Source organism: Atractosteus spatula, chromosome 15 (assembly GCF_055471065.1).
Source record: "Atractosteus spatula isolate fAtrSpa1 chromosome 15, fAtrSpa1.hap1, whole genome shotgun sequence".
Taxonomy (NCBI): domain Eukaryota; kingdom Metazoa; phylum Chordata; class Actinopteri; order Semionotiformes; family Lepisosteidae; genus Atractosteus; species Atractosteus spatula.
In genome coordinates, this window is record NC_142720.1 from 14,845,376 (window position 1) to 14,867,366 (window position 21,991).

The 21,991-nt window shown below is 40.8% G+C and overlaps 1 protein-coding gene across 2 annotated transcripts in view; it reads left to right on the plus strand.

The window, feature by feature from the left end:
• Window positions 1-21,823, plus strand: part of map3k4 (mitogen-activated protein kinase kinase kinase 4) — a 33,074-nt gene extending 11,251 nt beyond the window's left edge. The window contains exons 3-27 of one of the 2 annotated variants that reach the window (XM_088933661.1): window positions 1,341-2,737; window positions 3,575-3,832; window positions 4,972-5,124; window positions 5,575-5,732; window positions 6,374-6,490; window positions 7,136-7,235; window positions 7,684-7,767; window positions 8,593-8,859; window positions 10,865-11,014; window positions 11,402-11,563; window positions 11,880-12,013; window positions 12,110-12,188; window positions 12,343-12,421; window positions 12,625-12,718; window positions 14,136-14,252; window positions 15,101-15,201; window positions 15,569-15,649; window positions 16,145-16,336; window positions 16,572-16,642; window positions 17,336-17,452; window positions 17,699-17,858; window positions 18,186-18,308; window positions 18,668-18,774; window positions 19,437-19,616; window positions 20,575-21,823. In XM_088933661.1, the coding sequence (XP_088789787.1) occupies window positions 1,341-2,737; window positions 3,575-3,832; window positions 4,972-5,124; window positions 5,575-5,732; window positions 6,374-6,490; window positions 7,136-7,235; window positions 7,684-7,767; window positions 8,593-8,859; window positions 10,865-11,014; window positions 11,402-11,563; window positions 11,880-12,013; window positions 12,110-12,188; window positions 12,343-12,421; window positions 12,625-12,718; window positions 14,136-14,252; window positions 15,101-15,201; window positions 15,569-15,649; window positions 16,145-16,336; window positions 16,572-16,642; window positions 17,336-17,452; window positions 17,699-17,858; window positions 18,186-18,308; window positions 18,668-18,774; window positions 19,437-19,616; window positions 20,575-20,595 (4,502 nt within the window). In that variant the 3' untranslated portion in view covers window positions 20,596-21,823. The remainder of the gene's footprint in view (window positions 1-1,340; window positions 2,738-3,574; window positions 3,833-4,971; window positions 5,125-5,574; window positions 5,733-6,373; window positions 6,491-7,135; window positions 7,236-7,683; window positions 7,768-8,592; window positions 8,860-10,864; window positions 11,015-11,401; window positions 11,564-11,879; window positions 12,014-12,109; window positions 12,189-12,342; window positions 12,422-12,624; window positions 12,719-14,135; window positions 14,253-15,100; window positions 15,202-15,568; window positions 15,650-16,144; window positions 16,337-16,571; window positions 16,643-17,335; window positions 17,453-17,698; window positions 17,859-18,185; window positions 18,309-18,667; window positions 18,775-19,436; window positions 19,617-20,574) is intronic. The other variant, XM_088933662.1, reaches the window with a different exon arrangement.
• The last annotated feature ends 168 nt before the right edge of the window (window positions 21,824-21,991 follow it).

Below are 21,991 nucleotides of genomic sequence, written 5' to 3' on the forward strand. Positions count from 1 at the left end.
GTAGCCCCTTTTCTCCTGCAGAATGTAGATGATACACTGTGTGCTATCCAGAAAGAAGGCTTATTGACCTTTGAAACACAATATGTAAAACTTGTTTCTGCTGTTTGAGTATCTCTAAATAATCATCAGATTATGTTCACATAGAGAGTAGAAGCCTAGGTATTGGTTTTTGTGTGGTGAGAGAGACTAATTTCAGCGACAGTGTTATGGCCTTGGTGAAATTAGAAGGCCTAGATGGACAATGGCTCTGTCCCTCTCTGATGCAGTGCTAGAGAAAATGCAAATTAATTTTACAGTAAAATTTATTGACCTTCATTATACCCATTAAAGAAATGGCTTCATAAACCGACCATGCAGTGCATTAAGTAATATGTGGAGAAAACTCTATTAGTCCTGTAACAGTTTTCTGGTGAGCAAAAAAGAAACCGGGTGAAGGGTTAGAATTTACAAGTGCTCTTTTGTTAAATATCTCCTCTCAACAGAACCTTGTATACAGTGGTTTATAAGAGGTTCAGCTTGCCAGACTGGAATTATTGTAGAAGTCTTGGCTCTTACCTGGCATTTACTTTCAGCTTTTTAAATAAAAATAAAAGGTGAGCAATTGAACAGCATGGTTCCCTAATAGCTGGGTGCATTGTTTCCTGAGTCATGCATGGAGTGCAGTGTTGCACAAGCACAAGCCTGTGTTTTCATACTGCACTCTCAGGGTTTTCTGCTTGTCACAGCAGACCACTCTTTTTTACTGTTTCTTACTGTTCCTTACTGGGGTCAACTATAATTTAGTTGTCAGTATACTATAATTAGGCCTAGCTGAAGTCTTTACTCCATTTTTGTAAAAGTTCTAAGTTTTAAATACAACATTCAGTATAGACTTTACATTAAAATAAATGCCTGAGATTTTTTTAAAGTTTAAGAAAATAGAAAGGAAAGTTTCTATTTTTACTTTTCATCAAAGCTCCAGAGATTAATTTTTAATGTATCTTTTGAGATACAAAAGGTGTCTTCAACCAAGTCCCTTGTAAAATAACGTTCTTCGTTAATATTCTCAGGAATGAAAATGGGGTGGAGTTTGCAGGAGCTGCTTCATACATGTGCAGTCATAGCTTTACTTCTGTGCTGTCATCTGACAAACTGAAAAAAGTACCTACATATGAAAGTATAGATGGCAGTTAAAATATGAAATTCCTAAATGTTTATCTCTTGGCCTTCAGTCCAGTATTTCTTTAGTCCAGTTATGATTTTGTGTTCTACTCACTGATACTTATTTTCCACTCCTGTGATGATGTTACCAATGCTTACATCATACACCTTTTGATTTTGTTGTTCTTTCTTAACTGTAGAGAAGACCATCACATCAACTCAGACCCCGCATAAAGAAAACAGCAAACCTAGTGAAATCCCAGAGGAGCACATTTACAAACAGGGGAAGAAGCACAGAGCCAACCTGCGGTCGACAGAACGAGACAACAAGAAGACCTTTGAAGGCTCTTTCATGTTGGACTCGGTGACTGGGTCTCTGTCCAGAACCCCACTCCCGAATATGGACCCCCGAAAGCCCTACCTCAGCCTGGGCTGCGGCAGTGCAAAGCTGCCCGTCCCCGTGCCTGTGCCCCTGGCCAGGACAGCCCGCCAGACTTCCCGCACTGACTGCCCTGCGGACAGGCTCAAATTCTTTGAGACGTTGCGGCTGCTGCTCAAGCTGACCTCCATCTCCTCCAAGAAAAAGGAGAGGGAGCAGAGGGGTTTGGAGAACACGTCCTTCATGGGCCAGAACAACGAGGTGATCTGGCTGGAGCTGCAGGCATGGCACGCGCGGAGAAGCATCACTGATCAGGACCTGTTCCTGTATACTGCGCGCCAGGCCATACCGGACATCATCAACGAAGTCTTGCACTTTAAAGTCGACTACAGGAGCCTCTGTAGCCCAGCAACTGCAGGGTGCACAGTGGATGGAACGCTTGAGGAGGAAGGCAAAGAGCAGGAGAAGAAGGATGACCTTCAGGCTTTCCACTGTAATAGGATTTCTGGAATGAATGCCATGGGGCACTCAGACTGCCAGGAGCACCTGCAACAGCAGAGACTGTCTTTCGAACAGGTGAAGAGAGTGATGGAGCTGCTGGAGTCAGTGGAAGCACTTTACCCATCACTGCAGACCCTTCAGAGGGACTACGAAAAATATGCAGCCAAGGACTTCCAGGGCAGAGTGCAGGCACTCTGTCTGTGGCTGAACATCACCAAGGACCTGAACCAGAAGCTGAGGGTCATGGGTACTGTGTTGGGTATCCGCAACCTCTCGGATATGGGCTGGCCTGTGTTCGAGATCCCGTCGCCCCGCAGTTCAAAAGGGAATGAAGATGACGAGGATGAGGAGAATGACTCAACCGCCACGTACACGGCGGACAGCGAGGGGGAGGACCTGCTGGATGAGGGTGAGAGTGGGGAGATCAACTTTAACAACCACCATGACCAGGACGAACACCCAGCCAAGTTACCCTGTGTGACACCCATGCTGGACAGACTTCTGTCAGAGGATGAGCTCCTGATCGGAGGATCTCTGGACCCTACGTATGATGGGGGAGGCGGCAGACACTGTCCCACCTCCATCTACAGGCCCTTCGTGGACAAAGCACTGAAGCAGATGGGCCTTAGGAAGCTCATTCTAAGGCTGCATAAGCTGATGGACAGATCTTTGCAGAGGGCTCGTTCAGCACTAATGAGTGATAACCAACCTCAGGAGGTGAGAGGATCTAATAATAACGTATCTGGGAATTTTGAATAGTGAAGGGTATTGATTTTTTTTTGCTTTAAGCTGATTGAAAATTCCAAACAGAGTCTTTAGATTTAAACGGTGTGTCCTTGAAAGGATTTAAAAAAATGCTTTGTGGTAAAATATAATCTAGTATTCTTAATTTGTCAGTATCTTCGGATGACCGATTAAGACAAAAACTTGACAGCCTTTATTGCTGGGAGTGTTCATTTGACCAAGTCATTGTAGAAGGTTTAGCAAGAGACAGAGCACAGTGAAGGCAACCCCCTGACCTAAGGAAAAAAATAGCTTAACGCATAATTACAGATGTTTTAAAATAGATGGAAAAAGTAATTTCTGTAGCTTTGTAATTTCTGAGTGTTTCTCTTCCACAAATAGGCATCTCTCCCATGCATTAGAGATAATTACAGCTTTCAGAGCCAGGGACACTGTGTTTTAGTTCGTGACAGGGCTGCACGCTGGTGGGGGGGGGAGGATTTTAAAATAGACTCCTCCCGGTCAGTGCCAGTGAGTGCTGTAGCCTAAGTTGTCTTTTATTGCTTGTAACCTTGCTGTATTTGATTTCCAAAAAAAGCACATTCTTTGAGGTTGGTTGTTAGTATTAATGAATCCTTACATGATAAAAATATTCTCTTAAAATATTTCTCAGTTTAATGCAAAGTGGTTATAACCTTCCAAAACTGGGTTATTTGCAAGACCCGGAGTTTCAGAATTGACGAATAACTTAATAGTGTTGTATATAAAAATCTGTACACATGAGGGACATTCTTTGGATGCGTGCAGTACAGTTGAATTTCCACCCCACAGTTCTCGGAGTTTCCGGACCCGATGCTCTACAGTGACTACCTGCCTGAGCTCTCTCGACACCTGAACCCTGGCTCGCCCAGCTGTGAGGAGAGCGACTGCCGTGTGTCGTGGGAGGAGCTGGTGGCCATGAACCTGCCCTCCTTCCAGCCTGCCTTCCTGGTCTTATGTCGAGTGCTGCTGAACGTCATCCACGAGTGCCTGAAGCTGCGCCTGGAGCAGAGACCAGCTGGAGAGCCCTCACTGCTCAGCATCAAACAGGTGGCTTCTGTCTTCCTGCCTGTACTGCTCTCTGCCGGGCCGGATTCCTGCATTTCATAAGGGAGGCCTTTTGTTTCTGCAGATTTGTCCTTTTTTCAACCATGCTTGAAACTAAATAAAAACTATTGCAGTCTAAAACAAGTATTTGGTAAAGACAAAGGTTTATTCCATGCTGAAAGGAAAAGTGCAAAATATTCCAGTTGTGGAGCCTTCTTTAGATGTCGCCTGTAGCCTGAAGCAGGCTCCGCAGCCGAAATGCTGTGTCTCTTTTCTTTTCAGCATGGAATAAACCTTTACGCGTTCCCTTGCAGCCTACGCATGCTGGCGCAGCTACCCACTCAAACTTCTGGACCAAGTATTGTACGCTTTCCACATATCTTACACCTAGAACACTTTAGGTAATAGATTTATTTCACTGCTTGGGTCAAACACGGTTCCCTGTCGCAGGAACTTTTTGCAGTGCTGAGCCAGCTCTGTCGTGACAGATTTTCAGATGCGTGCTGCTGTTTTTGCTCTTTCAAAACAGCCTTTGTATATTTCCTCTTTTCTTTTATTGAGATGTCTTACTTTTCAGTGTTGTGGTAAACCACAAAGGGAATGCTCTTTGCTCGAACATCTTGAGATGGGGTCAGTGTCATAAAGAGAATGTTTTGTAGTGGCACAAACAATGTTGTGCAACAGGGAAAGGAAGTGGGTCTACAATAAAAAAATGATACGTGAATAAGTTATAGCAAGCTGTATTTAAAAAGGCATTTTAGTAAGGCCTCAGTTTTTATTGGATGTGTGCATACAGTGCCCTGATATAATGAGAGTCTTTGACATATAGTACACTGCAACAGCATAACAAACAGAAAATAGAGACACAAGGGCTTACTTGTCCGGGACTTTTGCATTAGGAATGATCGGAGATAGAATCTCAAGCTGATATTTGTACCAAGCAATGTACAGAGACACAGAAGTGTTACGAAGCAATGTACAGAGAAATGTTTCAAGAAGACTGAACAGTCTCAGGTTTTGTTAGTTGGAATATTGGGCAGCTTGTGGTTATAATATTCAGTAATGGAGTCCCTGTTGAGACCCTGCTGAAATGTGGTTTGTTTTAGCAGTGTCTGACTCGGGGTGTCTTTTCTGTGTTTCAGCTGGTGCGCGAGTGTAAGGAGGTTTTGAAAGGGGGCTTGCTGATGAAGCAGTACTATCAGTTCATGCTGCGTGGCCTGGTCCAGGACCTTCAAGAATTGCAGAAGAATGCCAACATAGATGAATTTGAGGAGGATCTACATAAAATGTTAATGGTATGTGTTGGGTTTGGTACACCTTGGAGAAACGGATGTCAGTGAAGGTACTGGCCCTCTGTCTCTGTTTGAGTTAAGTTCAGCTTCAGTCAATGTAGTATCTACCATTTCTGTTCTCACAAATAGTCAGGTGTCATTACTTAAGTAGCTGCTAGGAATCACATTTAGATTTTACTTTTTCTCAACTGCTTCCTAAAGATTTCCTACTGTATAGTAGAGAATCTTCTTCTTTTTCTCCTTTCATTCTGTGATGCCTAGCAACCCTGTATCAAGAACATATATTTGAATAGTCTGTACTCTTGTAGAGTCATTCATAAAAATCAAGTGATTTGTTGTAATTTTGCACCCTGTAGCCTACATTCTTTGGCTGCACAAAAGCCTTTAAAGTCTCTTGAAGTGAAACCCATCTTTAAAGTCACTCAGTTTGGCTCTCTTTCGTGTTGTGCTCAGGTGTATTTTGATTACATGCGTAGCTGGATCCAAATGTTACAGCAGTTGCCACAAGCCTCTCACAGCCTGAAGAACCTGCTGGAGGAAGAGTGGGACTTCACCAAGGTTATCACGCCATACATCCGAGGAGGAGAGGCCCAGTCTGGCAAGCTCTTCTGGTCTGAGACTTCAGTCTTAATCTTATGTTTTTCTTTAGTAAGGTCGCATGAAGAGAGCTTTAGTTTCTTCCTTTCTTCTTGGCTTATATTTAATGGCAGACTTGTTTTTAGTACAATTAAACTATGTATATTTTTATATGAAGTATCTTCAAATAGGAGTTAGTCCTCAGGGTAGCTAGAGGTATTTCAGACATGCGTGTTGTGTGTGACGTATACATAGCTCTCACTTATACAGTCATCTTTAACTGGCACCCTAGAGGGAATGGGCGTCTAGATATTCAAAAATACCAGATAGTTGCATCAAAGTGTTTTTAATACACTTGTTTTTAGAGTTCTGAATGTGTTTACCGCATAAAATATATTATAAGTAAATTATGGAATGCTTAAAAACACACAGACTACATGCACATCTTTGAGCTACAGTATTGCAGAAACACTGCTGCACAGTGTACATTAGTGCAGCTTTTGTTTAATGCAAAGTGTAATTAAGTTCAGCACAGAATCTTTTTAAAGGAGAAATATTTACAAACAATATTTTATGAATGACTTTCACTGAATTGGTCTGTGACTGTGGGGAAATGTTGGAAGCCAGTTGCTGAATTATTGATGTACTGTAGTGAAATTCCCTCTTTGTCTCACAGTGACATTGCTGGCATGCTGCTGAAGTCCACTGGTGACTTTTTGGATGCAGGCCTTCAGAAGAGCAGGGATGAATTCTGGGAAAGTGCAGATGACAGCACTGCTTCTGATGAGATTAGGTATGCCTAGTGTGTGTGTCTCTGCTACTGTTGGGACAGATGTGGTAGATTGATCGGGACAAGGACAAAGAAGGACAACTGGCTTATCTTTTCTGCTACACAATTCCATTTGAACTCAGGAGGGAAAAAGGAAAACTGATCTATTACTAGGGGAAGAAATTTCTGTGAATCCACGGTTAAATGGATTAGCCTTCCTGAAGGCAGACTAGATTTTTACAGGCCAGACGCACAATCCTTGAGGAAGAAGATCTTTATTAATATGCTGTATGCATTTACCCTCTCCCTGTGATTTCCCATTTTAATTCCATATGATAAACATATACACTTTTAACAAGACTATTTGTAATCATAACTCCAAAGCTCAAACAGAACAACTTGGAGTGAATGTGGTTAAATATCAACAAAAACAAAAAAGAAAAAAATCAAGCACTAATAAAAGTTCATTGCATAAATATTCAGCACCCTTAATCAAATACTTTTGTTGAAGCATATTTAACAGCAGTTGACGTGACCAGGGTTTCATCATATTAATCAACTTACATAAACAATTCAGAAACTGTGCTGCATATTCCCTGTGTGTAGGTGACAGGAGTTCTGTTTTATAGTTTAGTGAACATTCCTGTGGTTCCATCATTTTCCCAACAGGCGCTCTGTCATTGAGACCAGCCGATCACTGAAGGAGCTGTTTCACGAAGCCAGGGAGAGGGCCTCAAAAGCTCTTGGATTTGCCAAAATGCTTCGCAAGGTGAAAACAAATGTCTCCTAACATTTGTATTTTATCTTCGTTATACTGTGGGTTTCCTTTATCTCCGCAGTTGAACTTTATTACCTGCGTTTTATAGTACTGTCTTAAATACCCAAAGCTGATTTTACCAAAAGAAATGCTGCAAGATTCATGTGAATTTTTTTTTATTTTCCTGTGCTGTGCTTTGAAGTTTCATGAAATTGGATCTTTGGGATTTTTGCTGAACTGATCTAATGTTTTTTTTTCCCCGTTATCATCTTCAGTGACGTGCTTGCCATGAGACAGGACTGTGTCTTTTGACTTTAACCTGTAGAGAATTTAGCAGCATGATTCTTTCAGTGAACACTGGGAGCTGGGTAAACAATTGAGCTTTTTTTTTGTCCTTTACATCCACAGAGCTTTTCCATCTTAATGGAGTTTTCCCTTTTTGTGTTTTTACATGCTCCAGGACTTAGAGATTGCAGCTGCTTTTGTCATCTCTGCTGGTGTGCCAGGTCTCCTTTGTACTCTTAAGGAAAAACAGTATGTCAAGGTAAGTGTTGTACTATGGTCAAATGAATGATGACTATGGCAAAATAATATCAAGAAATTAATACTTTTTGATATATTTAATAATGCTATTGATGCATAGGTGGCCAACAAGGTACTTTCATTAGGGTTTAAGACATTGTTTCAGTAACAGTTCAGGACTGCTGTGTGTTCTGACATTCTTAATCACCAGCAAATTTAATTTCTATTTTAGGTGTGTTTTTGTTTCAGTTCTTAAAAACCTGTATGGGGTTTTGAAAATTGATATTTATCCTGTGCCCTTTTACTCTTTTTTCTAAAAAATTCCTGAGGTTCAGAACTCCCCTTATTACGTGTGTGAGCTGAAATTTAACCAGTTGGACTTAAGAAAAAAGAAAGAAAAACACTCATTGTGAGAATGTTGCATACATTGTCATTCTCTCCGGTGTCCTAAGTTCATCACCTATAAGTTGATCACCTAAGAGCATTTTGTTCAGTAATGTGGGAGCAGTTTCTAACTGATTGGGGAAAAGTGAAGAGAACTGGCATAAGCATCTTTGTCTGGAAATAATATACCTTAGCTTGGATACTTTTGAAACCAAGGGCTCGGTGCAGAAAAAGGTCCAAACAAACATGCGTGTCAGTTATGTGCATCACTCGGCACTGGTGATATAGAACCCAGGTGGAATGAAAACCCAGCAGACACAGTGTTCCTTCAGGTTGAGACAGACAGTGGTCTTGGATCTTACTGGACTGGTCTGTTTACTGTGAATTAGCAGTCAGCACAGTAGGGCAGTTTGTGTGTTGCTGCAGTGTCTCAGCAGGTGTCCCCATGTCTCCACGTGCACAGGTTGAGATCCCGGGCTTGGAGGACCTCCAGGTTTTCGTGCCAGCCAGCCTAAGTGCTCAGAGAGCCATCATCCTGCAGTTGCTTAATGCTGCTGCTGGCAAGGATTGCTCTAAGGAGTCTGATGACATTATGGACGAGTCCTACCTGCTGATGACCAAGCAGAAGGCTGGCGATGTGGAGAACGAGGCTGGCCGGAGCCTGTGGGAGGGCACTGTGCTGAAGCTGGTTCCTCAGGTGGAGACAGTGGACACCTTGAGATCCATGCAGGTATGGCCCACTTTGAGAGGAGTGTCTGCAGATGTGGAGCTATGGAGGAGAGGTCTGTGTGTACTGTTGTCGAGCAGATCCCACTCTGAGAGGACCTGGAATCATGTAGTGAGGGGAAGGGTGGCACAGTAGGGCAGTGGATAGCATTACTGCCTCGCAGTGCTGGAGCCCTGGGTTTCAGTTCCAATCCTGGGGTGCTATTTGTCTGGAGTATGCATACTCTTCCCCTGTTTGTGTGGGTTTTCTCTACGTGCTCCTGTTTCCTCCCACAGTTTAAAAAAACATACTAGTGGGTTAACTGGCTTCTATGAAAACTGGCCCCAGGCATCACATCCAGGGTCGACTCTGCCCTGCGCCTATTGCTTTCCCCAGATATACTCCGGCTGTCCTGCGGCCCTGATTTGGACGAAACGGTTAGAAAATGGTTAGTTCAAAGACGGGAGCAACCACACTCCTGTCAAGATTTCAGCTTTTCTGTCAGCTTAGCTCTCCAAAATGTCTAAAGGCTTACATTACTAGTTCTGACCTTTAGGATTCTCTCCGGTATTTACTATAATTGTCCCATGAAACAGATTTTAAAAAGAAGCTTTTTTTTAGAGCTGTGGCGATTAATTTGACTGTATTAATTTGGGTTTTAAGATGTGATGATTATTGCTGCTGTTTGGTAAGATTTAGCTCATCAGTGTCTTTTTCTTTAGTCTGAATTACTTTTGATATACAGTACCTTTTTAAAAACATTCTGGGGGAAAAAAAAACAAGAGGAGGCCATTCTGCCTGTCTAGCTCATTTGCACATTACACAATACTGCCCTCAAAGCCTATTGATCTGAGAATCTAATCCAGCTGTTTCTTAAAATAACTTGGCCAGGTAGTGTTTCACATCCTTCTGTGCAAAAAAAGAGTAGTTTTTTGATTAAATGCACTTTCATGAGGTTTCCACTTGTGTCCTCTGGTTCATGTTTAACTTGTTTTTGAAGAAGCCCACTGTAATAACTTTGTCGGTGCCTTTGGGAGTTTTGAACACTTGAATCAGGAGCTGTCATAGCCTTCTTTGTTCAGCACTAAAAAGCTTTTTTTTTGGCTTCTCAGTGTGAATATTCCTTTAAACACAGGGATGTATTTAGTCAGTTTTCTCTGGACTGATTTAAGACTAGCAGTATCTTTTGAAAAAAGATCAACCTTATTCACAGTACGGTAAATCAGATCTTACTAGTGCATTGAAAAAATTTAAGATATCAACCCTTGATTTATGTTCAGTGCTTTAAACTGCAAGGAAAAAAAGCCTTTTCTATTGCTTTCCTGAATTGTTTATGCGACTTAACATAAGCCCCTAAGTCTTCTTTGTGACTAGCTTCATCAAAATCAGTTTTTTTCAATTTATATATGTAGTTTACATTTTTTTACCATCATTTAACACTTTACATTTGAAAGTAATCTTGTCCGGTCTTGAATATACTTTGCTGCTTTTTTATGGTTGCCAGCACTATGTATCATCTTACTTTATCATCTGCAAACCTGTCTAATTTACTAACCATACCACAATTTAGGTCACTTATATACTGTAAATTAGAGAGAGCAGTGGTCCAAATAGAGATCCATTTTGTACTCTGTTCATTACAAAATACTAATTTGAGCATTTACTCCTTACTCTACACTGTCTTCTATTCATTAACCAGTTCCCAGTTCAGACGTTATGTTGAATGCTTAATACTGTAATTTGTTTTGCTTTATGATGAACTGTATCAAAAGTCTTTTCAAAAGCTAAATATAGAGTACCATAGCACCATACCTCCATATGTGTTCATTACTGTCGTTGCTTGGTTAAGGAAATCTGAAACATTTATAAAAACGTGCCTTTTCTAAGTACATGTTGACAGTTCCTTAGGATCCTAAGGATTTCGTCCTTGCGATGCACCTGGGTGAAGGGTGAAATAGTAATGTACATAGCCCTTGCTGTGTAGAGGTACTACAATGACTTGTCTTGCTTTCTGAATGTGTTTTTCCAGGTGGGCAACCTGCTGCTGATCGTTATGCACTCAGCCCATCTGGTTGCCCAGAGGAAGGCTTTCCAGCATTCCATGGAGGACTTGATCTCCCTGAGCAGAGAGCAGACCTCCAGCCAGCCTGTCATTGCCAAAGCTCTGGAACAGCTGAAGGTAATGAGTTTTATGTGAAATGGCAAGATAAGTACGCCATAAACAAGGACGGTGCTTGAAATCAGCTAGATCAGGTAGATCACTTTCACAATTGAAAAAAGTGCAATGCAGCATTACAGCACATTGCAGCTTGCATGACCACATCTGAAGGTATGCATTTCTATCTGAAAATGCACCACTATTAGGCATTGTTTTCATGTACTGCATGTTATTTTTTATTTTAGTTGATATTACTTTCAGGATTTTATGTACCTCTCAGCAAAATGATGTATTTAATTACCAAACCAGAATTTTCAAGGCTTCCCAGAATGCTTTAATCGGCAGTACATAGCTCTTTTGGTCATCATTTGATGTAGTTAGGACTGATGTGTGCACTTTCCCTTGAAGAACGAGGCTCTGCAGTTGTGCATCAAGATAAACAATGCCATAGACCGGGTAGAGCACATGTTCACATCGGAGTTTGAGGCGGAGGTTGAGGAATCAGAGTCAGCCACATTGCAGCAGTACTACAGAGAGGCCATGATTCAGAGCTACAACTTCGCCTTTGAGGTAAGTGCCCCTCCAAACACTCTATCTGGGATCAGAGAGCCAGTACACTGTGCTCGTGAACATTAGCTGTAGATCAGATGTCATTAGAGAACTGCAGGCAGACGGTTAAATATTTACAATGCACCTTAATTGTATGGCAATTTCTTACTGTCCTTAACTAATTACTCAGATGATTCATGAAGTCTCCATAATAGGTTAGAGAAATCTACAGAGTAACAAAAATGCTGTGATTTTTTTTCTTGGCACTCTTAACATTTTACTGTAGTCTGAACCCGTGTTTACCTGTGGTTATTCTGCTTTGCACACTCTATCCCAGTACCATAAGGAAGTTGTGCGACTAATGTCTGGGGAATTCCGGCAGAGGATTGGGGAGAAATACATCACCTTTGCAAGGAAATGGATGAACTATGTTTTAACAAAATGTGAAAGTGGAAGGGGCACGCGACCCAGGTAACGCACGTTTATGGCAGTACCTGAGTAATGAGAGAAACCTTCAGCATCATTTTCTGGTACTTTTTACAAGAGCATGTCATAATCTCATTTTAGATGGGCGACGCAAGGCTTTGATTTCCTTCAAGCTATTGAGCCTGCTTTTATCTCTGCACTGCCTGAAGATGACTTTCTGGTAAGTATGTGTGTTTTAATGTGAGGAAGTGTAAAAACATAAAGAAGGTAAAAAAAAATGTTTGCTTATATAAAACTCTAATTTTACCTGTCTAGGCTTGTGATACTACTGTATATCAGAGCAATTGTGTTTTTTTCTCTTTTCTGGAAATAAGAGTTTACAGGCGCTGATGAACGAGTGCATTGGTCATGTGATTGGCAAACCACACAGTCCTGTCACCGGCCTGTATTTTGGTAAGAAGCTCTCAGCACACTATTCAGATTTTGAGACCTATAATTCACCATATTTTAGCACGGTTTAGATGGGAATATTTCTGTGTTCATGGTATGCTGTATATTTTTCCACAGATTAAGTTAACAGAATTCAGTGCAGCAGTTAGCATTTAAGGATTGTTAATTTTTCCAAAATGGAGAGCGTTTCGTGGTTTTTTTTGCAGGCACTCGGAACAACCCTCGTCCTGTGAAGGTGCCCCGTTGCCATAGTGATCCCCCAAACCCCAACCTGTTTATCCCCAATCCAGAGGCCTTCAGGTAGGCCTCTAGTTCATATTAAAAACTTATTGTTTGTGTCCTGTTTTAACATCATGTATCTTTCAAAGTGCAACTGCATAAGGAAATATTTTTTTATTATCGTTTTATGTTTATTCCTGGTAGCTGACAGACTGCTATCCTGGCATGAGTATGGCAAATTAAATCATTGCACACAGGACACTGATTTTAAGGTTGTAAGGTTTTCTTTTAAACATTTCCAGCTCCCTTAAACTACAGTTTATACCTGAAGGAGTTGTAAGTAGGATTAAAAAAAACTTCATTAATGTTACAGTAAATACTGTACATGAAGAGAAGGATTTGGTTATTCATTTTTATTCATAGTTAAATACTATGAATAGTTTGGATCTGAAGTTTAAAAGTATACGGTTTAACTTATATCCTAGTTTTCATAATCTTTATTAAATAACAAAATCCAGTAAGCAAATTAGGAGGAAAAAAAAACATTAGCAGTAAACATTAGTCTGAGAACACACTTGCATGTCTGACTGCTGTTAAACTGTAGCTTTCAAAGGATAAGTGCTTAATGCAAACTATTTTTGAAATGACAGACCAGCCAAAAAGGTATTTAAGTGTAAATTTCTTCTCTTGAAAGTACATTCCTACGCCCGATCCAAAGCTTTTTCATATTTAGAGACAATGCAGAGTGAAAAAGACTACTACATCATAATGTGGCTATCGTTTAAGTACTGTCTTGGTTTCTTTGCACTCCACAAGCGTCTTAAGATGAACTTGATGTGCCAGATGACCTTGGTTGTGACTTGCCAAACGTGTTGCCTTCAGGGGTTTTATGTAATCGCTGAGACCCCTTGAATTTCTTTTTTTTTTTCTTTCTTTTTTGCATGGTGGTGTAACTCCTCTAACCTACCATCCAAAGATGACAAGCTAGATTGAAGAAATAGAGGTTAACTGTGTGTGTGCTTTGTATGCATGAGCCTTTCTGAAGTGCCTATGGTAGCGTTTCTCATAACCTTGAGTAAGATGTCACTGTGAACAGCTGCTAAATACAATTCAATGCTGTAAGAAATGAACATTGAGTAAGTGGCATTAAACAACAGTTTGAAGTTCTTAAACAGGAGGCTTTTGTAATGGAAAGTTTTAGGTACATTTAAGAAAGTGATGTTCTAAGGAAACTATTTGAAGAATGTTTAGTCCAAAAGAGTATTTTGAAATATTACCTCAATAGCAAAAAACAGATGTGTGAAATGAAGAAAAAAAAATTACAGAGCACAAAAAACAAAAACTTTGGCTTTCAGCTGACATGTTTTTAGTTGAGCAGAAGACCTACATGGATTCTCTTCGGAACAGTTTCCTTGTTCCCCAGTTCTCTGTGTTGTGGTATCGTGAGTCCCTGGTCCCAGAGAGAGGCAGTTTTCCTCAGTGTGTTTTTTCGTCACAGCTCTCGGAGTCTCCCCTGTGACCTGCGGAGCCAGCTGTGCCCTACACCCCCCCGCCCTGCCCCAGGCCCCGGGGAGCCCTGCCACCCCAAACCTGGCAGCAGCTCTAATGAAATCAGGTAGTCTGGACTCCGCCTTTCCTCAGAGACTGGCGTAGTCTGCCGATCCACTCCATTTCCCACTGGCTGCTTGCCAATATTTTTTTGTTTTCTTGTGTATTTGTATTATTACAGCTTTGACATGGCATGCCACCATATTCTAAAGCACGTTTAAAACATGCAGACATATCGGTAGGGGGGGGAGCAGCTTAAAGTCTATCCCCTCATCCACCTGTTGTCCTTTCACCCTAGTGTTGTCTGTGAAAATGTTTGAATTTTTTTTTGGAGTACCATCCAAATGAAGTTGGCTTTTGGGATTTGTGAGATTCTGGGCCTGTCTTGCACAGTAGTAGTTGATCCCTACTCAGACATCAGAATTAGATGCTGCCTCTTTTCAGACCACTGCTGTAGGTGTTTTTGAATCTCTGGTAGGAGGGAAGGACAACAGCAGCAGTCTCAAAGGTTTCCTGAGCATTTTGTGGTTTTTACTGATCAGAGGGGAGGTGTGAATGTGATGCTTGGCCAGTTTTGGTTGACCTTTTCTAAATGGGAAGGTGGAAGGGAATATTTGTATATCTGTAGAAAGAGAATTGCTAGTGTCTTGCGCAGATTATGATACTGTTGTGCATTTTGCAAAAGGCGCACAAAAATGCTACCATAGTAAATTGGTGTGAATGATAGTTTTTTTGTCCTTATTTTTTGCATAGAATAATTAATGCAAAATTTCTTTCCCCAACAGAAACCTGTTTGACCAATTTGCCAGATCCAGTGTCTTAAGCTGTTTTCTGTTTTATGGGATGCACAGACTGGCCCATCAGCGTGTGTGACTTCGATTAGTGCTGAGGTGTGTTTGACTTTATCATCTACAGAGGCTCTAATCTCCACGAGAACGACCGCCTGTCTTCAGTTGCAGCTGAAATGCAGTTCAGATCTCTCAGCAGACACTCAAGCCCCACAGAAGACCGTGAAGGTGAGAGCATGGTGATTCTGAACTCTGAATTTCCTTTGCTTTGAGTCCAGTGTCCATTGGCTTTATTTAGCCTTTTCTCTTTGTTCTGGAGTGCTTCTGCATGTCTGTGTGGGGAGCAGAGGTATTTTCCCATTTAAGTGTTTTAGGTTACAGATTAACTTGATCTTTTTAAACTCAAGCATTATTATTATTATACTGTTCTTTCTGTTATAAATTTTAAAATCCCATGTAGTCTTGTAGGAGAATTAAGCAGTGCTTTGTCCATCTATTTAAAAAAAATAAATTGACCTGCCAGGTAGCAGATATAACTGCCCTTCTCTGTGGAATTTCAATAATGGAAGTGTTACTGCCTGTCTGTTGTCCTTAGAACCATCCTATCCCAAGGGAGACCCAAACACCACAGCAAGGAGGAGCTGGGAGCTCCGAACCTTCATCAGCCAGTCCAAAGGTGAGTCAGTACATTTTGGGAATGAGCAGCAGTGCACTGCTTATTGTTAACAGTAGTTGTTAACTTGCTCCCTTTAAAATATTATGTCAGTATAATTTGAAACTTTGTCCTTTTAAGATGTTGGACATTCACAGGTGTCACTTAAAACGGACACAAAGTTATCAAAATATGTTAATTACCAGATGAAAATAAATGCCAGTATACAATCACTCTAAAAAATATGAACACTTGACATCTTAAATAATCTGTACAGTTACATGATAGAATCTGTGATTGTTTCCCATTAATTTTAGTAAATGTCACACAGTATGCAATATAAACTGTATAACAATATAAGTGATACCTGAAAGTGGCAGACATTTTAAAGGAGACCTTTGGAAATGGCAAGATTGAGGAATTGTTAAAAGGGAAAAGGCAGGTGTCAACCGCCACATATCGAGCCCTGCTTGTGTGACCAGACCCCCTCTCTCCTGCTCTGTCTCCACCTCTGGTTAGACACCGCAGCTCGACAGAGCCCCATGGAGGCAGTGCGCAAGTCCATCAGACTGCTAGAGGAAAAACGGTACGCAATGATGAAACAGAAGAACATCATCGGTCAGGTGTGCAACATCCCCAAATCCTACGACAACGTCATGCATGTGGGTCTCAGGAAAGTCACCTTCAAATGGCAGAGAGGCAATAAAATAGGTAAGGTCGCACAGTGTGCTGCAGAAGGGAACCTGCGTGTTTTTCTCAAGTTGCATGGAAGAGTAAAATTCAGTAATTCAAAACAGTTAATTCAACTGTTGCTTTAATACACACCTTTGTTTTGCCAGCTTTAGGTTAGAAAACTATTGAAAGTCTTTGACTGTGTAAGAGAAACCACACTGTGGGCAGTAAACACTCCGGATCAGTGTTTTATAACTTTTATGTGTCTTTATAGGTGAGGGACAATATGGAAAAGTATACACCTGCATTAATGTGGACACTGGGGAGCTGATGGCTATGAAGGAGGTAAGAGATAAGTTTCAATCTGTTTTCATCTTGCCTTGTTGAACCCTCCACCAGCAAGTGATCTTTAAAACAAAATGTGAGCAAGTAGCTTCAGTTGGAAACCTTGGTGTTATTTTAAGTGCATGTTGGAAACACAAGGGCATCTTTCTCCCACTTTTAACAATGCTCTGTTAAGATGTTTGCTTTACCTATGTGATGGTGAAATATTGATACATGCCTTATTCAATCAAGATAAGATTACTGTAATGCTTTACTTATTGGCTTATCTTCCAAGATAGATAGATAAGACTTTATTGATCCCAAAGGGAAATTGATGATTGATTAAATTGATGATAGATACTAAATAGATTTCATGATGTCTAATATTCTACAGTTCATATGCCAACTGAAGGTACTCTGCATCAGTACATAACTCCCATTCTCCCAGTGGAATTTAGTGTACACTTGCAAGGATCATCTGTCCATATATACAAAAGGCACTGAACAGTCTAGCTTCACCGATTGCAGGAGTGTAGTCTAGTTTTTAATCTGAAATCTGATGATTCAAATAGGTGCTAAAACCTGCATCCAGTATCACATCTGTAGAAGTCATGGCCCATGTACATTAGAGACTCTGTGACTGTCTGCCTCACATATAGGCCTGTATAATCAGTCATTGATTTCATTATATCAGCCTTTTTGTTTTGTTTCTAGATCCGATTCCAGCCTAATGACCACAAAACAATAAAAGAGACGGCAGATGAACTGAAAATCTTTGAAGGCATCAAACATCCAAACTTGGTTCGGTACTTTGGTGTAGAGCTACATCGGGTAAGAAGCCATTAGCCTGTTACAAGTCGGAAAGAGCACAAAATGACTAATGGGAGCTATAAGGGTTTTTGGACAAATGTGTTTCCGGCCTAAAGAAGATTTTGACCTCCAGCTGACATTTTAGATAGATATTTAGATAGATGGAAAACTGCTTGGTGCTTCCTAGCTACAAATAATGTGTCCTGGGTGAGACTAGCTACAGCAGCAATACATGATCCAGTGGTTAGTGTATTTGCCCTTATGCAGGAGGAGATGTATATCTTCATGGAGTTCTGTGACGAGGGTACGCTGGAAGAGGTGTCGCGGCTGGGTCTACAGGAGCATGTCATCCGGCTATACAGCAAACAGATCACCATTGCTATCAACGTGCTGCACGAACATGGCATCGTACACAGAGATATCAAAGGTCAGGCACCTTTTCTGCCCCTTCAGTTTGCTTATGAGAAAACCTACCCTGTGTTTCCTAGAGACTTCAGTTAGGCATTTAAAATATTTAACACTTAGAATTGCTGTTTGACCCTGTTTAGTTTTTTGAATACATTTTGTTATTGTCTTTTCAGTGCAGGTAAAACTGAAAAAATGGGAGTCTTGTGTTAGCACTTGCTAACTAGCCAGGAATAAAATCTTACTTAACACCTAGACAACCTGGTGTAAGCAACTAACATTTCCTAAGTATTAAAACATCTCCCTTATCAGAGTTATGAAGCAAAATGTTTTTTTTTTCATTTATCAGGCGCCAACATCTTCTTGACATCCTCTGGACTAATTAAACTTGGAGATTTTGGCTGTTCGGTAAAGCTGAAGAATAATGCCCACACAATGCCAGGGGAGGTTAACAGCACTTTGGGCACGGCAGGTGAGACCATTTCTGATGCAGAAAGTACATTCTATCATTTGACTGTTAAGTCAAATCTTATTTGGTTCTAAATACGATGAAGTTCTCTTTCCATGTATTATGACTTTATTGCACCATATCCAGTCTATTACATATCAGTCATTTAAAGTTAGTTATATCCTGGTAATTATACTGTGGCATATAGTAATACTACATCTCTATGTGAGTTAGGAATTTGAGGTGCCAATGTGCTGCATGTTCATTGTTACAGTGCTACCTGCTTATGCTGAAGTGCGAGAAACCAGTTCTCGTGTGATGACACAGGGTGTTTTCTGCAGTTTTCATCGGTGCTGTAGTAACAATGCCTTGTTGCTCTGCAGCTTACATGGCACCCGAGGTCATCACTAGAGCAAAGGGTGAAGGTCATGGGCGAGCTGCTGACATCTGGAGCCTGGGCTGTGTCCTCATCGAAATGGTTACTGGCAAGGTGAGACAGACCTCTTAAATAGCTTCATTCTCATTCTGCATCCCACCTGTCTGTCTTCTCTGTACACTCTGTACAGGAGACCATGCACATCTCTTCTTGTTCTTCATCGTCAGTCTGTGTAGTCAGCTCCCACACAAATCAACCATGCCCTACGTTATCTGAAACTGGGGTCTTGAGTAAGAACTAAATAGGACAGTAGAATCTTTTCTTTATTTGCATAACTCTGTTTTGGTTAGAGGACATGTTTAGCACTTTAAGTCTTGCCTAAATGAGTGCGGACAAAGTCATTTAAGCAGTAAGGCATTGTTAGTGTTGTATTGTATCCAGCAGGTGGCACAGCTGTGCAGTTTTCTAAACGGCTGCTGACCTTTTGTTTAAATGCTTTGTAAAGGCAAGCTTTTACAATAGAAAGGTCAGAGCTCCGTAAGATGAAATTGATCTTTTTTTTAAGCACTTTAAAAGCAGACCTTCAAAAGTTTGTGAACATTTTTATCAAAAATCAGTGTCTGAATATGCCAGAAGAAGGTATAGTGAACTGCAGCTATTAAAGAATATCAATAAGAGAAATATTTCTTCGGTTATGGATTTAAGGGAAATGGAAACTGCTGTCTTGAAGAAGCAGCAGGTTTGCTGATGGTGTTGTGTTGTTTGTTTGAAAACAGCGCCCCTGGCATGAATATGAGCACAACTTCCAGATCATGTACAAGGTGGGCATGGGGCACAAGCCACCTATCCCTGAGAAGCTGAGCACTGAAGGCAAGGACTTCTTAAGCCATTGCTTGGAGAGCGAGCCCAAGCAGAGGTGGAGTGCCAGTGCACTGCTTGACCACCCTTTTGTGAAGGTCAGTCATAACTTTCTTGTACACCGATACCCTGTCATCACTGTACCCCTGACACACCTTTCCCTGCAGCTGTGGCTGTGTGAACCCTGAAGTGTATGGGGCAGAATTACACGAGCTGCAGTTTTGTTTCATCCTCCCTTAGGTCTGTCATTCATTTAAATAGAATTATGCAGGAATTCTGATATTTCTTTTAAGCGGTCTTAAAAAAAAAACCACTAAAACTGCTCCATTGCGGCAAAGGCCAGGACACAGATAACCTTCTGTGGTACACAGCCACAGACATGGTCATCAGATATGAAATTCCAGTACAGTTTTAACCCCCCCAAACACATAGTTAGACAAAAAGGGGTTATATAGATGAATAAGTGGAGGATATTATACCAGTAGCATTTTGCTGGCCTGTTTTTCTTTCATTAGAACATTAGTGCTATTTTCTTCTCTGCTGTAATCTATAAACCATTAAGGATTTTTTTGGCTTTAAAATTATTGTTGCAGGCAATCTGTAAGGTACAAGCCAACAGCTAAAGAAAAGAATTCCTCAGTCAAATAAATAGACTCACAGGGGGCAATGAGTTCATGGTTGGCACAAGAAGCTTGAGACATATTGATTTTTGCTGGCCAGAACAGTCCTCTTGAGGACTGTTGAAATGTGTGGTTCAGTCATGCACCACATTACCTTCATTACAGCCTCAGCTGAAGGCTATTGTGTTTGAAGAATGGGATGGGATTGGTCTGCAAATTATTAATTATTATTAAAGAACCTTGTGGAATATATCCCACACCTTCGTTTCAGCTCTTATTTTTGCTTGCAGCGACCTCGTTGTTATCCAGTAAAAGTTCTGCCTATTTTAGCTGATGAGTGTTTAACTTTGATGTTCATGTTTCTTTGTGCATTATTTTAATGCATGAAAGTGCATATGTAGATCTCTTTTTTCCAAAAATATCATTTTAATTCCAGGTTTGTACAGATGAAGAATGAAGCTTGAAGTGACTCAACGGTTGTTCTGACACATACAAACAAATCACTACTGTATGTAATATTTACAATAAATTGTGTTCAGACAAACAACAATGCATTTTAGCTATTGAGGTTCACAGCTGGATTCAATCACTCATCCAGTAACACTGACAAGTCCAGCAGAAAAGCAAGTCTTAAGTGTATAGTAAGGGGCATTTTTGTACATAGAATTGGATTGGTAATCCATGTATATAGAATTGTAAAGCTTAGTAGCCACTTCCAGACTTGCTATTCTGCTGACCTTTATTAGAAAATAAGAACAAAACTTGGGTTCTTTTTGCAGCTATTGCTTTTTTGCCCAAGAAGTGCAACTCTATTCCAACAGAGGGGAGAGTGGCTGTGACTTCAATTACCAACAGGGAACGGTGTCGATCCGTTCGGCCTTGTTGAAGGGCAGATGTTACGAACCTGCAGGGTATGAGCTCAGAAGTGTGTGTTGTACTGGTTCTTGTGTTCCATTAAAACTGGAGAAATGAGTAAGATCCACAAAAGGGTTCTCATTATAACTATTGTTTAGGGCAAGCTTAGAAAGGTTTTTATTTATTCGATTTTGGGGTTAATTATTTTCACTATCTTGCCTTGAAACACATTTTTACTGGTTGTATTTAAATGGTGTTGACGCAAAATCATCCACACTCCCCAAGAGGATACCTATACATGCAGCAGTTCCTGGCCTGCTGCTCATGACTTGTATCCCTGTGATATAAGGCTCTGGAACTCCTCTGGCCCATGGAGTGAAGTCTGTGTCCCTTTCTGACTGACAAGCTCAGCAATCAAGGAGGTCACTCCAAACTACTGCTGCTGCTGCATTCAATTCTGGCACATGCTGCTCCTGTGATGTTTGCAATGGAAAAACAAAATGGCAAATAATAAGTGCATGTTTAGGTAAAAGTGCCATTACTACTGTACAAGGACCACTTGTGGTTTCTGCCATCAACTTGCAAAAGAACGACAGGGGAACTGCCAGGAGTTCTGACCCTGAAATTCTGGACTTCTACTGTCAGATAGTCTCTAGACTGTGTAAAGATGATTTTTGTTTTAGCTTTTTCCTGTTTGTTGTGCTGTGCAACTATTTTTAATTTGTACAAATGCACTGACTTCTGTAAAACTCATTTTGCCAGCTTCTGTAAGTTTGTCTTCTGCAAAGACTGATCAAATTTTTTTCCAATAAATTGTTTATTTTAGGAAATATGTTCTGTGAAACAGACTTCTTCGAAAGGACAGAATCTGTGTTTTTATTGTTACCCGTAGTTATAGAGGAGGAACTGTACTTGTGCAAAAGGAAATTCTAGATAGCCATGCTTTCTCATAGGTAAGTGGTTTGTGAATATTGTAGGATTTTATGAATATTTAAAGA